The sequence below is a fragment of the Mytilus trossulus genome, chromosome 8 (genome assembly GCF_036588685.1).
Source record: "Mytilus trossulus isolate FHL-02 chromosome 8, PNRI_Mtr1.1.1.hap1, whole genome shotgun sequence".
In the NCBI taxonomy this organism is placed as follows: Eukaryota; Metazoa; Mollusca; class Bivalvia; order Mytilida; family Mytilidae; genus Mytilus; species Mytilus trossulus.
The window spans coordinates 6,416,573-6,432,110 of NC_086380.1; the positions used below are offsets into that span (position 1 = coordinate 6,416,573).

Sequence of the window (15,538 nt, forward strand, 5' to 3'; positions counted from 1 at the left end):
TTGTAAAATGTCTATCATCTCTTCAAGATTAGTATGTTGTTGTTCCTGCGGACAAAACTTCAAATAATATTATCTTTATATGTAAATCGTATTAGTATTTACTCACGTGACGAGTGTCTTGTAAAAGAACTGAGACTACTATATATATAACACATGTGTTAAAGTAGTCTCAGGAAAAGAATTAGGAATACATGAGGACTCAGGTAATCCCACATACAATAAAGGGCTGCGCTTTAGCGCATGATACGCCCGTTGCTCTATTTACTTGTATTTTATGCTTTAAATGAATTTATATGATCAACTAGAAATAGTGTGAGCCCTGTCAACCCCATTGGTGAAAGCCTTTTTGAGTAATTGTCCGAAGTATTGAAAATCCCCAATTTTTAAGAATAAAGCCCCATAAATCCAAAACATAAAATCTGAAATTAAAAAAAAAACGAAAGGGAGCTTACGTCAATAGATATAAACAATTCACTTAAGTTTCATGGAAATTGGTGAAAGTGTTTTTGAGTTATTGTCCGAAGTGTGGACGACGGACGGACGGATGGACAACGGTATACCATAATACGTCCCGTCTAAAAGACAAGGATGAGATTTTGGCGAATCATAAGTCCGTCATGGCTTCAATGAACATATGTATTTAATTTGTATTGGACACCTAAACGTCACAAAATTCCGTACAAACGACGGTACTTTGCCGGCTCATCTGCATGTTTCACTAAAGAATTGTCCATTAGATTGACTAAAAAGTAAAATTCTGTCCGCAGTGAAGAGGTTCTTCAGATATACTGTAAAACTGCTTACTCGCGTTGTGGTATTAACCATATGTGGATTCTTAAAAATTCTAAAGAACTTCTGGATAATTTTAAATTTCGGTCTTTTTCTGAAATAAGTTCTATCAAACTTTTGATTTTTCAACCTTGAATACCACCATTCCCCATGTGAAATTAAAAAACCGTCTACAAGAAATAATCCACAATGCTTTTCATCATAAAAATGGTAGCATACGCTATAAGTTTATCACTTTGGGATACCATATCAAAGGCATATTTTGTTAATAGGAAAAAAAAGGGTAAAACATGTTATTTCTAATGCAGCAAAAAAACTGCAATCTGATTGGTTGACTACCGCGGTGTAAATAACACCCCACCCTGGTTCACCCGGGGATAAATAAAATTTTGCCAAATTTAGAAATAAACTTAATATGATGAAATTTTGCCAAAAAAATTTAAAATCTAAAATTTTGCCAAAATAAAGAAAAGAAAAGAAAATTAAGAAAAAGTAATAAGAAAATGCTAAAACATTTATATTTAAAAAAAAATTTTTTTTGTAAACTCGAAAGAACACAAAAAATTTCTGAATTTTTCCAAAAATAAAGTAAAAAAGTATTGGACAATTTGCAGTAGCATGGACATTGAAAAAAATATTACGTTTGAAATTTTTCATTACCATTTTTCCAATTTTACATCCTGGTTTCAAAATGAGTAAAGGAATTGTTCATAAGAAAAAAAATCGTTATCTTGGTGTAATCAGGGTGTATGAATTTTCAACAACGGTGTAAAATTCTGTACACCCCTGATTGCACCAAGATAACTAATACTAAACAGAGGAACAAGTGATCAGTATGCTGGAGTTTCTTATTGACAACATATTTGTTGAATTTGGAGGTAGAGTTTTTTTCAACAAATTGTCGGCATTCCTATGGAAACAAACTGTGCGCCTCTCCTTGCCGACCTCTTCCATTTTTTCATATGAATCGGAGATCACTCAGACACTTGTCAAAAACAAGAAGATCAAGGAAGGCAGGTTATCTAATTTCACTTTCAGATATATTGATGATGTTCTTTCCATTAACAATCCGAACTTTTCTGATTGGGTTCCATTAATATATCCACCAGAACTAGAAATTAAAGAGACTACAGACACGGCTTCTTCCGGCTCATTTTTATACTTATACCTCGAATTTGACATAAACAGTCATCTCAGTACCAGAATCTATGACAAACGAGACGATTTTGAAATTTTGAAATTATCAATTTTTCCCCCACCTTAGCAGCAATATGCCAACTTCACCTGCATATGGACTATACATTTCCCAACTTATTCGGTATTCAAGAGCTTGCAGCTCCTACTCATACTTTGTAAAACGTCACTAATGTCTGAGCAGAAAGTTGTTGAACCAGGGGTATGTCAAAGAACGTCTCGTCCTTTTCTAAAAAGATTCATTGGAAGGTACCAAGAACTTGTTGATAAATATTCCGTTTCAACTTCATACCAGATGGTCTTGAAGTATAGATTTTGCGTACTGACGTTGGTTATCATCTTAATAACGTGTAATAGTATTATTTTATTTGTCTTTATTAATATTACTTTTACTATTAATTAAGTCAGTTTTTTTTAGATATTCATTTGACGTGACTCTGTGCTTATGCATACCATCATACTTTGAACGACAACATTATTTTATTTATTTATATTACTTTTACTTATGTATCTTGTCATACTTTGAATGACAAAACTATGTTACATGACTCTGTACTGATCTGTACTGTATTATCCTGTTGAATAAGTTGGCTGAGAACTCGCAACACTTATGAAAAGGGTTGCAATCCCGCTGAATAAAACATGTATAAGTCTGCCAGATTAAATTTGTCGCCCCAGTTATGAATTAAATGAATACTTGTGAAAACCTTATAAATGCATCTAATTTTATCTAATTGTTTTTTTTTTATTATTTTCTTTTTCTAATTTTGATACCAAGCCCTAAAATAAATTTCTCATAGTATTAGTGAGTGTTTAATTATTCTAAATTCAAGACAAAAGTTATCAATCCGTTAAAAGAATGCTGTTAAATCAAAATCTTTAAAGGGGCACTAGTTGACTCAAATGCTCAAATTCTAAGTATAACAAGGTAAAACATTTCTCCAAATATTAAGAAGTATAAATCAAACAATTTTCAGGGCATGGGATCGATATATGCAGCTTCGTTTCGTAACATGTTTTTTTTTTTTTTAGTCAATACGCCATTATGGCTACTTAACTAGTTAATCTTGTATTGTGTTAGTTCCAATGTTGGGGGCGCAGTGGTAAACAAGAGTGAGGAAATTAATTTATCTATAAAGTTAGGCGACTTGGAGAAAAATTGGGACAACCTGTTGAAAAAGTGGGGCGAATTTCCTGAGGGCGAGTTGTCCGGCTTCCGATTATGTGGATTTCGGAACTTTACGCACTCCCTTCCCGTCAGTGCACTTTTTTATTTATAATGATACGGAAACTTCCGACCAAGCGAAATGGGGAAAAAACAACATCAGAAAGATAAGTTGTATCTTACATCTACTGAATGGAGAACAGAATTCGGAGGATATAAAGGTCAGCTTCAGAAATCGGCAGAATTTAGACGTTTACCTTTCTACTGCTGTAGTCTATCGTTCCAGCCTTTTGCAGATCCACTATGCACCAAAGACGGCGTCATTTTCGATATCATGAACATTGTTCCGTTTCTGAAAAAGTACGGCGTAAATCCTGTAAATGGAGAAAAGATGACAGCTAAGGATCTGATCCATTTGAACTTCTATAAAAACAAAGATGATAAATTTCACTGCCCAGTTACGTTTCAAGTTTTTAATCAGAACTCTAGCATCGTGGCTATTAAAACAACAGGCAACGTGTTTAGTAAAAACGCAGTTGATAAACTTAATCTCAAGACAAGTCACTTCAAAGACCTTTTATCTGACGAGCCGTTTGTAAAGGCTGACATTATAACCATTCAAGACCCAACAGATGTGGAAAAATGCAATTTTGCCAATTTTTACCATTTTAAACATAATTTAAAGGTTACAAATGAAGACAAAGCTGAGTCAAAGTCAAAGATCAGATCTGCAAGCACCATGACTCAATCTGTCCTTGATGAACTTGAAAAAACTTACAAAGCTCCAGTAAAGGAAGAAGCTTCAATGGCCAAAGCAGACAAGTTCAATGCAGCTCATTATTCTACTGGTCATGTTGCAGCATCATTTACCTCAACAGCAATGAATCCAGTCACAGAACATCAAACTGCTCTTATTGATGAAGATATACTGCGTTATGAAAGAGTGAAAAAGAAAGGATACGTCAAACTTGACACTAATTATGGTCCACTGAACATTGAAATTTATTGTGATATGGTTCCAAAAACATGCGAGAACTTTCTGAAACATTGTAAAAATAAGTACTACAAAGGTTCAAAGTTTCATCGCTCAATAAGAAATTTTGTTTTACAAGGAGGAGACCCTACTGGTACAGGCCTTGGAGGGGAATCAATATGGGGTGGAACTTTCAAAGATGAATTTAAACCAAATTTACAACACACCGGCCGAGGAACTTTAAGTATGGCGAACTCTGGACCAAACACAAACAAATCTCAATTCTTCATCACTTTCAGGTCAGCTCATCATTTAGATGGTAAACACTCAGTATTTGGTAGAGTTGTTGGTGGGATAGGTTCACTAGATGCTGTAGAACTCATTGAGACAGACAAGAAAGATAGGCCAAAGGAAGACATAATAATCGAAGATTGTACAGTATTTGTAGATCCATATGAGGAAGCAGATGAACAACTTAAAAAAGAAAGAGAAGAAGATCTACAGAAGGCAAAAGAAGAAAAGGAAAAGCTAGAAAAAGAAAGAAAGAGGAAGGTTGCAGCTGAGGGTACTCCTATGGTTTACAAATCAGGTGTTGGAAAGTACATTAATTCGGCTGGAAGTGAAACTAGTTTGAAAAGATCAGGAAGCGATGAGCAATCAGAGACTGAAAAAAAGAAAGCTAAATTCGTACCAGGGAAATTAGGGAACTTTAGTAACTGGTGAAAATATATACATGTATATTATAATTGACTAATTTTAACCTTATTCATCATGTTCATGTTGAAAATTACCAAGTGAAAATGAAATAACAATGTACATTGTATGTACATGTACATGTTTACCAATTGCAAGTTTCATAAATATATGAAGATATTTTGTCACATAAAGATATCATTATGCCATTAACATGATTAACATGATTAATACATGTAAAACATGTAAATCAAACATGTCATCAGATGACATCTGAACTGTTCAATTCCCCTTTATCAGATATAATTTTGTAACTTTAATTAGTTGATCTGAGGCAAGTAATCCAAAAGTCATAAAAGTAGAAACTATGATAAAAGAAAATTACATGTTAAGGACTCAAATCCAACATGTTCAATAAACATGATAAAATCTTGAATTTCAATAATATTAACTAACATTCTAATTCTGCATTTTGAATTAAAAATTGTGGGGCCTTTAAAATACAAAATGCAATTAAACTAGCAAAATGTTGATTATTATTATAAATCAGACACAAGTTTTAGTGGCATGAATTACACATACAGTTATGTTCGTGTAACATGCATTTTAATTTCTTCATTGCCACATATGACATACATGTAGATGTATGACATGTATGAATGGTCATCTAAATTTTAGTATTTATTTACTAAAAAAACCCAAACTTTGGATTCATTATTATTCGTTGTATAGCAATTTTCATGGGTAGTCACCGTCACTAGAGGTGAATTACGAATTAAAATCTTCAATGAACAACATGTTTGCAATAAGCTTTGTATACAGACAATGACAGAGATTTGCAAAACCACAAAATCAAATATCCACAAATTCCAGTTTTCATCCATCCACGAAAATTGATACCCATGAAAATAAATAAAACCACAGTAATATAGGTTTGGTCACTCTTAACTTGTAGACTTCAGTTATTGAAATCTGTATTCTTTCATGTTCATGTGTCATGTATGATAATAATATTTTGTTTTTATAAATGATTGTTTTTACATGTATTAATTTATGGCGCAAATAAAATAAATCTAGAAAATATGCTTCCATGAAATACATGTATGTAGTGTATAAGTAAGAGGCATAACTTAAATTAATAAAGTGATTTTATTTGTAATTATTTTAACATGTTTAATGATTTGTAAATATCAGTAATCACTGATTTACGTGATTTTATAAACATTCCCTTTGGTCTTCAAATGCACATTTGGTGAATTTTCAACTAAATGACAGTTATCTTTGGTAATTTGCTTTACTAATTGTAATCTCTTTTTATTATCATGATTTTATTCATTTTAACAGTGTGCCATGAGAATTTTTCTGTAATCGAATATATATATATATTACATACTTCTATCATTGTCTATTGTTAAAGACATAAGAAACAAGGTTTCTGGATATATGTTAATGTAAAAGAAAATATTGCACCAATGAATGTATACATGTATATACAACTTTCCATTTGTAGTTCCTATGCAAATTTTTTACAGTTATATTAAATCCTTAATTAATTAAATATAAACATGACAAAATAAAAAAAAATCATTCAGGGATTGTTGATTGAAAAACTTGGATTTTGTGTCTGGATTTTGTGTCTACATGGTCTAAGTGATTGTATCATTGCCATGATTTGATTTGAAAGAGTGATGTTTATTTGTTTCATTTATGTATATTTTTGATGCATTTCAATTTATTATTTAAACTTTGTCACAACAGCAAGAACAGCAGGATTCCCCTTATCATTACATACATTTTGTAGATACCTAATTATTTCCTGATTACCAAAACTCTTGATTTCATTTAACATTATTTAAGGGGGCTAGTGAGTATAAATCCCTTTTTTTTCTTTTCTATAAACATGATATATGAAATTTATCATATGTCTAATAGAAAAATAAAATAAAAAATGGGTTCACCGTTCAATTAATAGATATAGGAAGATGTGGTGTGAGTGCCCATAATCTGCTTTCAAAAGAATTATGCATTTTTGTTAAGGTACTTTTTTCTGTTGAATTAATAGAAGAAATAGAGGTAAATATTGATATAAAACAAAAACTAAAGCACTAAAATTTTACAATTGTTTAGTCATGTTAGTTTAAGTACAGCTCATTTGAAATATGACACTGATGAGTTGAAAAAGAGACTTCAAATTTTATGCATTTTTGAAACAAAGGGAGATAATTTGTAGCTTTTTCAATGATATAATTTCATATAAACATTTTTAATGTCATCTGGGACCAAACGAAATTGATTTTTTTGGTTTATTTTTAACCATACCATAACCATGATAAAGTAATATCTAATAGTGAAATAAATAAAATTAGAAAAAAAAATTGATTAAAATTTTGATGAAATTTTTGTCCCCTCCAACCGCCTTATTAAAACCATGGTAATTTTTTTATAATTATTTTTTTCTGTTACAACTTCTGGCATTTCTGGTAATTAGCAGTAAAAATCTGATGAAAAAACAATGTTCTGTCTTTTTTAAGTTGGTACCTAACACTACAGGGAGATAACTCTGTAAAATCAGCTAAACGTTTTAATTACGTTGTGTTGTTAAGAGAAAATTAAGCTTTTCAAAGATAAAAAAAAGTGTTTGTCAAACTGCTATATAACCAGTGTAATTTTTCTGATAAAACGGTTGGTTCAAAATTTTTGAAATTTTAATATTTTTTTCAAACATGGTTAAAGTAAGTACTTTGTCAAAATTTTAAGAAAATTAAAAAGCCAAATTGATTTTAGTTAAAGTGATGGGTACCACCTTAAGAATAAGACTGGATGATAATACAGTAAGAACAGTATGAAAAGATAAACCACAGTGAGGTTGTTGTATGTTTTTTAAACTATAGTAATTTCCTTAATTTTAAATATGTGCCAGATGTTTACATGTAAACTAATAAAATGTTTCAGTTACAATTACATGTATCTAGAGGAAATTGATACCAGTAATGTATTTCTTGACAACTTTATGTTTGTAAATACTGTTTAGATTTTCTTCTTGATACATGCTGTCTATGAAGAAATAACATAAAAAATGTGGTGCACACTGAATAACGCACATCATGCACATAGTGGGTTATTTAACAGTGTGCACCACATTTTTTATGTTATTTCGAATAGATAAAAAAAATATAACAGTCATTTCTTATAATTTAATTCTAAATTCCATTTAAACCGTAGAAAATCATGAAAAAAACGTTGATGACATCACGGTCACATGACTAAATTATGTCTATGGGCTGATAACAAAATAACATCAGCCAATCAGAAGACCCGTTACATCCAAAATTAAATTATATCAGTATTCAGCACCTTCATTTTCCCTTTCATTCATTCATTCATGCACATCTAGTTGGGTTTCTCATGTGTTTTTATGTTTTTTTAATCCATTGTCTATTATCATGATGTAATCTTATTTTAGACATAGATATCTGAGAATTACTTACTTTTTGTATCCATAATTACCTAGATTGACTAGTATATATAGTATTTTCACATTTTAAATTCTATCATTGAATTAAATCATAGTAAAATTAGATGATATTGTTTATAAGGGCCCTGCCCAGTGACCGTTCGCTCTAATACTGATCAGTCTGTAGTACTCTGTACATCTGTCCACTATAAATTGTGTCTGCCCACTCAATATCAAGAGAATCGCTTTTTTTTTTCATGATTTAGACTTGACACATATATTTTTAAACTAGAATCAGAGGGTGTGTCATAATAAAATTGAGAATGGAAATGGGGAATGTGTCAAAGAGACAACAACCCGACCATAGAAAAAACAACAGCAGAAGGTCACCAACAGGTCTTCAATGTAGCGAGAAATTCCCACACCCGGAGGCGTCCTTCAGCTGGCCCCTAAACAATTATATATACTAGTTCAGTGATAATGAATGCCATACTAAAATTAGAATAATACTAGACTAACAAAGGCCAGAGGCTCCTGACTTGGAACAGACGCAAAAATGGGCGGCGTTAAACAGGTTTGTGAGATCTCAACCCTCCCCTATACCTCTAGCCAATGTAGAAAAGTATTCGCATAACAATACGCACATTAAAATTCAGGTCAAGAGAAGTACAAGTCTGATGTCAGAAGATGTAACCAACAAAAATAAATAAAATGACACTAATACATAAATAACATCAGATTACTAGCAGTTAACGGACATTCCATAATGTTTGAACAACTTCTAAGGTCAATGTTAAAGGTAAAAAAACTTTTGACAACCCCATGTCCTATGGTAAAGAAACTCAAAGTGTCTGCTCTACATCTTGAGAACCTTTTTGATTTTAAAGTTTTTCTTGACATGTATATTATCCAACACCAGAGGGTGTATCTACATGTATGTGCAACTTTCTAGGTCAAAAGTCAAGGTCAAAAACTTACGTTTCAGTTGACAATCAATGTTCTATGGTAAAGATCGTGTTTGCTCTATATCTTTAGAACCATTGATTTCAAAGTTTATACTTGACATGTATATTAACTAACACCAGAGCTTGTATTATAATATATGTGCAACTTATTTGATCAAATGTCAAGGTCAAATACAAGTTTTTGTTGACAAACCTATGTCCTATTGTAAAGATGGTGTCCTCTCTATATCTTCTTTTTTATTTCCAAGTTTATACTTGACATAAAATTGAGAATGGAAACGGGGAATGTGTCAAAGACACAATAATCGACAATAGAAAAAACAACAGCAGAAGGTCACCAACAGGTCTTCAATGTAATGAGAAATTCCCACACACAGAGGCGTCCAGAGGGTGTGTTAAGTTTTATGTATGTACAACTTTATCTTGCAAAGGTTAAGGTCAAAAACTTTAATTTCAGTTGACAACACCAAGTCCTATGGTGAGGATTATGTCCCTCTTCATCTAGACAATCTTTTATTCTTCACATATATATTAATCAACTCTGGGGGTGTTTGTCATAATGTATGTGCAACTTCCTTGGCCAAAGATCAAAGTAAAAAACTTTGGTTTGAGTTGATAACTCCATGTCCTATGGTAAAGAACTTGCCTGCTCTATATCTGAAGAACCGTTATGATTTTAAACTTTATACTTGACATGTATATTAACCAAGGCAACACCATAGGGTGTGTTATAATGTATGTACAACTTCCTAGGTCAAAAGTTATGGTCAAAAACTTAAGTTTCAGTTGACAACCCAATGTCTTGATACAAATTTCTACCACTCATTATTGATAGCGGGCCCACAGAGAAGACCCAATTTCAATGATGTCTAGTCATGTTTGTGTTGTTGCAGTAACATACTACGTAGCATAGTACGATGATGGACGAAGGTTTACGGCAAATTAGATGCATATTCAGGATGAAATCATGGTATAAACCCTGCCTTGTACCAAACTAACACCCTGAGCCAGATTTATATACCTTCTAGCTCACTAGATAACAGTCGACATGATTGAAGACATGTTTCCATACCAGACGACATTTTTAGGACTCTAATCTGATCAGTTTTTACACTTAGTACTGAAACCTGTGTTCTAGCAGCAAATACAAATACTTAAGTTGTTAGTTTGAACCCGACGCCCAGAGATAGAACTGCAACTTTAGGCTAACCTGCCGGCTCTTGCGAGATTCTGTGTCAAATAGTTTATTTCTGTCAATGAAATTAAATATATTTTGATAAAGTGAAATATATTATACATATGAAAATAGGATATGGTTTCATGTATTATAGCCAATGAGACAAAGTTTTACAAGAGACCAAATGACAGAGAAACTAATAGCTATATATCAACGTACAAAATTTAAAAAAATCGTATATAGCAAGCCCCAAATTGCTTATGTATAACAAATTAATCGAGAAAACTAACAGCCTGATTTATGTCAAAATAACGAAGGAAATAAATATGTTATATATATAGCAACAACATACAACAACTGAACAACATGTTTATAACTTTATATACTACTAGAACACACCCGTGATATCGCGGGTCCGTGACTGAATTAAAGTATATAACTATGCGCAAGCCTTATTTTAATATTAGTATTGTCATCTGATAAAGTCATGCCGATTAATAAGATATACAGTTTTCTCTGCTTTCAAATCTTTTTGTTTGAACCCGTCGAACTGGAACTTATCAATTAGTAATATTAATTATTTGAAAAACAAAAGATCCTGGAAAGGAGTTTTTTTTAATCAACAGCATTGTCCTATATTAGTTATAAATAAAGTTGAATTCTTTGATTCGCTGTTTTACGTCATGCCCGCTAACAAATTGAAAACTGTACCTATACGCCTTATTTTTAAGTCCAGATTTTTAGTATTCTTATTGTTATCTTAGAAAGTCTTACTGATTAAAATACTACAATAAACCTGTAACAATTTGGCAATTTAGTAGTGTCAACCCTGTGATTATGACCCGTGTATATACAGCATATCAATCCTGAATAAGCATATTAATCCTGAATACACCGTTTGATGGTGCGCCTGTCAGATGCGGAACGTACAGATAAGGTAATAGGTAACAGGTGAATATACTATTGGTATCGGTATCGGAATCGACCCGGAACTTCTTAATTATTGGCAATATTAATTACGTGGAAAACAAAAGGGCCTGGAGTGGTTTAATTTTTAATCTACACCTTTGTACTATATTAGTTATATATAAAGTTGAATTCTTTGATTCGTCGTTTTTACGTGATGACGGCTGACAAATTGGACCTCGTAATTTTAGTATTATAGAAACTGTACACTCTCCCATAAAAATAACATAAAAAACACACATTCGCACACAAACTGCACTTTCATCGTAAATTTTCATCTAAACGTTGACGTTACGATGAGGCCTACAATATGAAAGATTTCAGTCATCAAGTTTAATACAAATTAAATGCTGGTTTGAATAGAATTGTTTAATAGATGTCTCAATATACAACCTGATTGTTATACATGGTAACTATATAAATAGTACAGTTCAAACATTAAAATACAAGTCCCTGCATGGTGCACTTCAAAATATAGATAAACAGAGATATACTGACAGTCTGACTGTTATTTTGATAACATGTCTGATATGGATAAATTACAATTTTTACTTAGTTTCGGTGTAAAAATAATAGTGTCAAAATTTATCACTTACATTTCTAATTATACACGTTATAATTATAGTCCAGCAGCTAAGTCCAATATTTCATGTATTTTGGGACAATTGATCACTTTATGGTAAAAGCATCAAACTTTGCACAGTGTTAGTTATGATGCTTATATACATTTTTGGATATGGAGCCATCAAAAAATATTCCACAATGGCCGCAAAATTCAAAATGGCCGCCAACAGTAAAAAAATATCGTATAATTTAACATTTGAAAATAAAAGCACAAAACTTTGCATTTTGCTAGTTATGATGCTAATTAATCTTTTCTGAATATGGAACAATAAAAAATAATTCCTTAATGGCCGACAAATTCAAAATGGCCGTCAAAAGTCTTATTATCAGAAACTATATCGTGTATATCTAGAAAGCTATTAACGATCAACAAATATTTGTGCTTTGCAAAACTTTCAGGATTTCAGGTCATCAAATATTGGATAACATACTTTTTGTTTGTCTTTTTGACTTTTTCGCTTCAAGCGTCACTGATACGACACTTGTAGATGAAACACGCGTCTGGCTTACAGAAGTTATCCAAAAGGAATAAATAATTTACGATCATATTTCTTACAACCTGGCTACTGAAAAGACGTTCAGGGTATCAAGTGTAGAATATGACAAACTGACTAAATTGAATAATATTGATTTGGCAAATTGCATCCTATGCCAAGAAATAATAGATGAAAAACGTATATATTCATTTGATTCTAAACGTCTCTCTTGGTGCTGGATATCAATCTTTAGCTGACAATATTAAGAAGTGTCATGAATTACGATTGATGCCTGAAGGCATTAATGTGTGCATTGAAAACTTAGATGAGGGATCTGCAATAGCACAGTCTTTCATTGACCAAAAGGCATGTTGGCACAAATCTTGCAACTTAAAACTGAACAGGATAAAGTTGGATATAGCAGAAAAACTAACTTCACATGAGACAATACTGAGATGATAAAGCAACCACATTTAAAAAGAAAACTAGACACAGCTTTTCCGTACAGTCCATCGGTAACCCGTCTGTGTGCTTTTTCTGTAATGAAAATTGCCAAGAAGCCCTGCATGAGTCCTAAACGTTTGGACAAGATACAAGTGTGAGAGAATGTGCAGTAAAATTAAATGACACGCTGTTACTTGCAAAATTAAGTGCTTGTGATCTAATTGAACAGGAAGCAAAGTACCACTCTAAATGTTTTGTTTCCTTATATAAACGTGCATCTCGAATTGAAATGAAAGATGATAATGTCGAATCTAAGAAGTAAAGTAAAATCCATGGTATTGCATTTTCAGAACAAGTCTCTTTGGTCAGTATAATTCAGTTTGGACCGACATTAAAGATCGCGTTCACATTCTCAGTCGACATTAACAGTAGCACATCTTCTGATGTATAGTTCTACAAAGAAACTATCCAACTGTCACATGAAAGAGTATGAACCTCCAGTGTGTGCCTATTTGGGAATCATGATCCATGTAAGACTAGCAAACGTGATCTAGATGATGCGTGTCGTCGTTATGTCCAAGAAGGTATTGTTTGCCCTTCCAATCCACTACAAAATATTTACTTCGTCTGCTGTAGACAACAACGATCACAATTCAAGCAGTATCTCGTTAAAAGATTCATTCCATGGTATAGTCATATCTTTATTACAACATATTTCAGAGGATGTTCAAGGCGTTGTTCAAACATTTCACCAATCATGAATCTGAACCTATTTTGAAATGTCCTCTTTCCCATCTGCATTAAAAAGGGAAATCAAATGGCTGAACAGCTGTGGATAGATTTTAGCACTGGAAAGAACTTTTATATTTCAATTCATGGATTGTGCCTTGCTCTAGGACCATTGAAAGTGGAAGTCTGTCCACTGTTCCATTCATTTACCGGTTGTGACACAGTCTCAGCTTTTTTCTGGAAAAGGTACAAAATCAGCTTGGGACACATGGTCCGTATATGAGTAGTTGTCAGAAGCATTTCTGCAGGTTATTAAAAATCCAAATGAAGTGAAATTTTTAAAGTGTTGAAAGTAATAGAACGATATATTGTGCTTTTGTATGATCGGTCTAGTACAGCTAATATGGTGAATGAGTTAAGAAAACAGTTATTCACACAGAAGACAAGAACAATTGACAATATTCCTCCAACACTAGATGCACTTTTTCATTGAACTTCCGAGACGTGCAGCTTACAAAAGTAGTGTTATTTGGGGCTATTGTTTAGTTGCAAATTCAAGTATGCCATCACCAGATTTATTTGGTTGATGGTACTTGGTCACCATTCTGGTCAGTTCTTGCTGAAGCTACAATGTGATGCCATGAGCTCATCCACTGTGGATGTAAGAGATGATGTCGATGAGCATGTACATTCTAGAAACCAGATTAAAATGCACAGCATTATGCAACTGCTCATCGGACTGTGAAAGAGAAATTGATTATGACTGTGCTTTCTATTGATTTTCTTGCATTTGTATCATATTTAATTATAATTTTAATCTGTTGTTATGTTAAATAGTTTCTTGTGAGTTTTTTTTTTAATTTCTTATCTCATTTCTAAAAAAAAAAAAAACTCTTTGCATTGATTTAATATTGCATATGTTGGATTGTTTTTCATTTCATGAATATTGTGACATTTTCTAAGGCCATTACCTGTAACTGTGAAAAAAAAGAACTCGTCAAAGACGCCATTTTGAACTGTATCGGCCATTTTTATTTCATAGTTAATGTCACCTGTTACATTGAATAATAATATGTTTGTTTATACGTGGTTGTATTGAAATTAATTTTTAATCCTTTTTATACCATATTTAAAAACAAACGTAAAAATTAATGTTGACATGTTAAACGGCGACATTTTGAATATTGCCGCCATTTTGAAAATATTATCTATGCACCCAGGCATTAATGATACATTGTAGGTCTTTGTCGATATCAAATGATCAGTTTCACGGATTTGGAATCTCTCCATTACACAATGATGATGTATACATACGAATACTGTCAAACTTAGACATTTTGAAGCGCCATTTTGAATTTGGACACCATTTTGATGATTTCTGTACCATAAGGTTTCAAAAAATACTTATTGACATATCGTAATTGTATTTCTTTAGTTTTTGACATCTTCTGAACTCATTAAAATTGGAAGACTTCATCAAGTGAATTATGTTACACTAATGTCGGCCATCTTGAATTTGGCGGCCATATTGGATGTTTTTTTCGTGGCTCCATATCTGAATTTTGTCTATACCCCTTAATCTTTCACCATGCCAAGTTTCATGCTTTTACCATAAAGTGATCAATTATTCTGATATCCGCTGGACTTAGAACACAAACATTAATGAGAAAAAAATAACTTCTTATTTATTGTAAAATTAAATTGATATTTTATAATTATAACAGATAACTATGAGAACTTTAGAACTACAAAGGTCTACAAAGCATCCCAAGCCTATGAATATGGAGCGCCATGACTGCCTTATGTTAATGATCAGCATTATATGCAGTGCTCACAACATTATATGCAGTGCTCACAACATTATATGCAGTGCTCACAACATTATATTA

The 15,538-nt window shown here is 32.3% G+C and overlaps 1 protein-coding gene across 1 annotated transcript; it reads left to right on the forward strand.

Moving 5' to 3' along the window:
• The first annotated feature begins 3,254 nt into the window (after positions 1 to 3,254).
• On the forward strand, positions 3,255 to 8,392 carry LOC134728189 (RING-type E3 ubiquitin-protein ligase PPIL2-like). The gene has a single exon (XM_063592687.1). It carries the CDS (start codon positions 3,291 to 3,293, stop codon positions 4,842 to 4,844), a length of 1,554 nt encoding a protein of 517 aa, XP_063448757.1. The 5' UTR covers positions 3,255 to 3,290; the 3' UTR covers positions 4,845 to 8,392.
• The last annotated feature ends 7,146 nt before the right edge of the window (positions 8,393 to 15,538 follow it).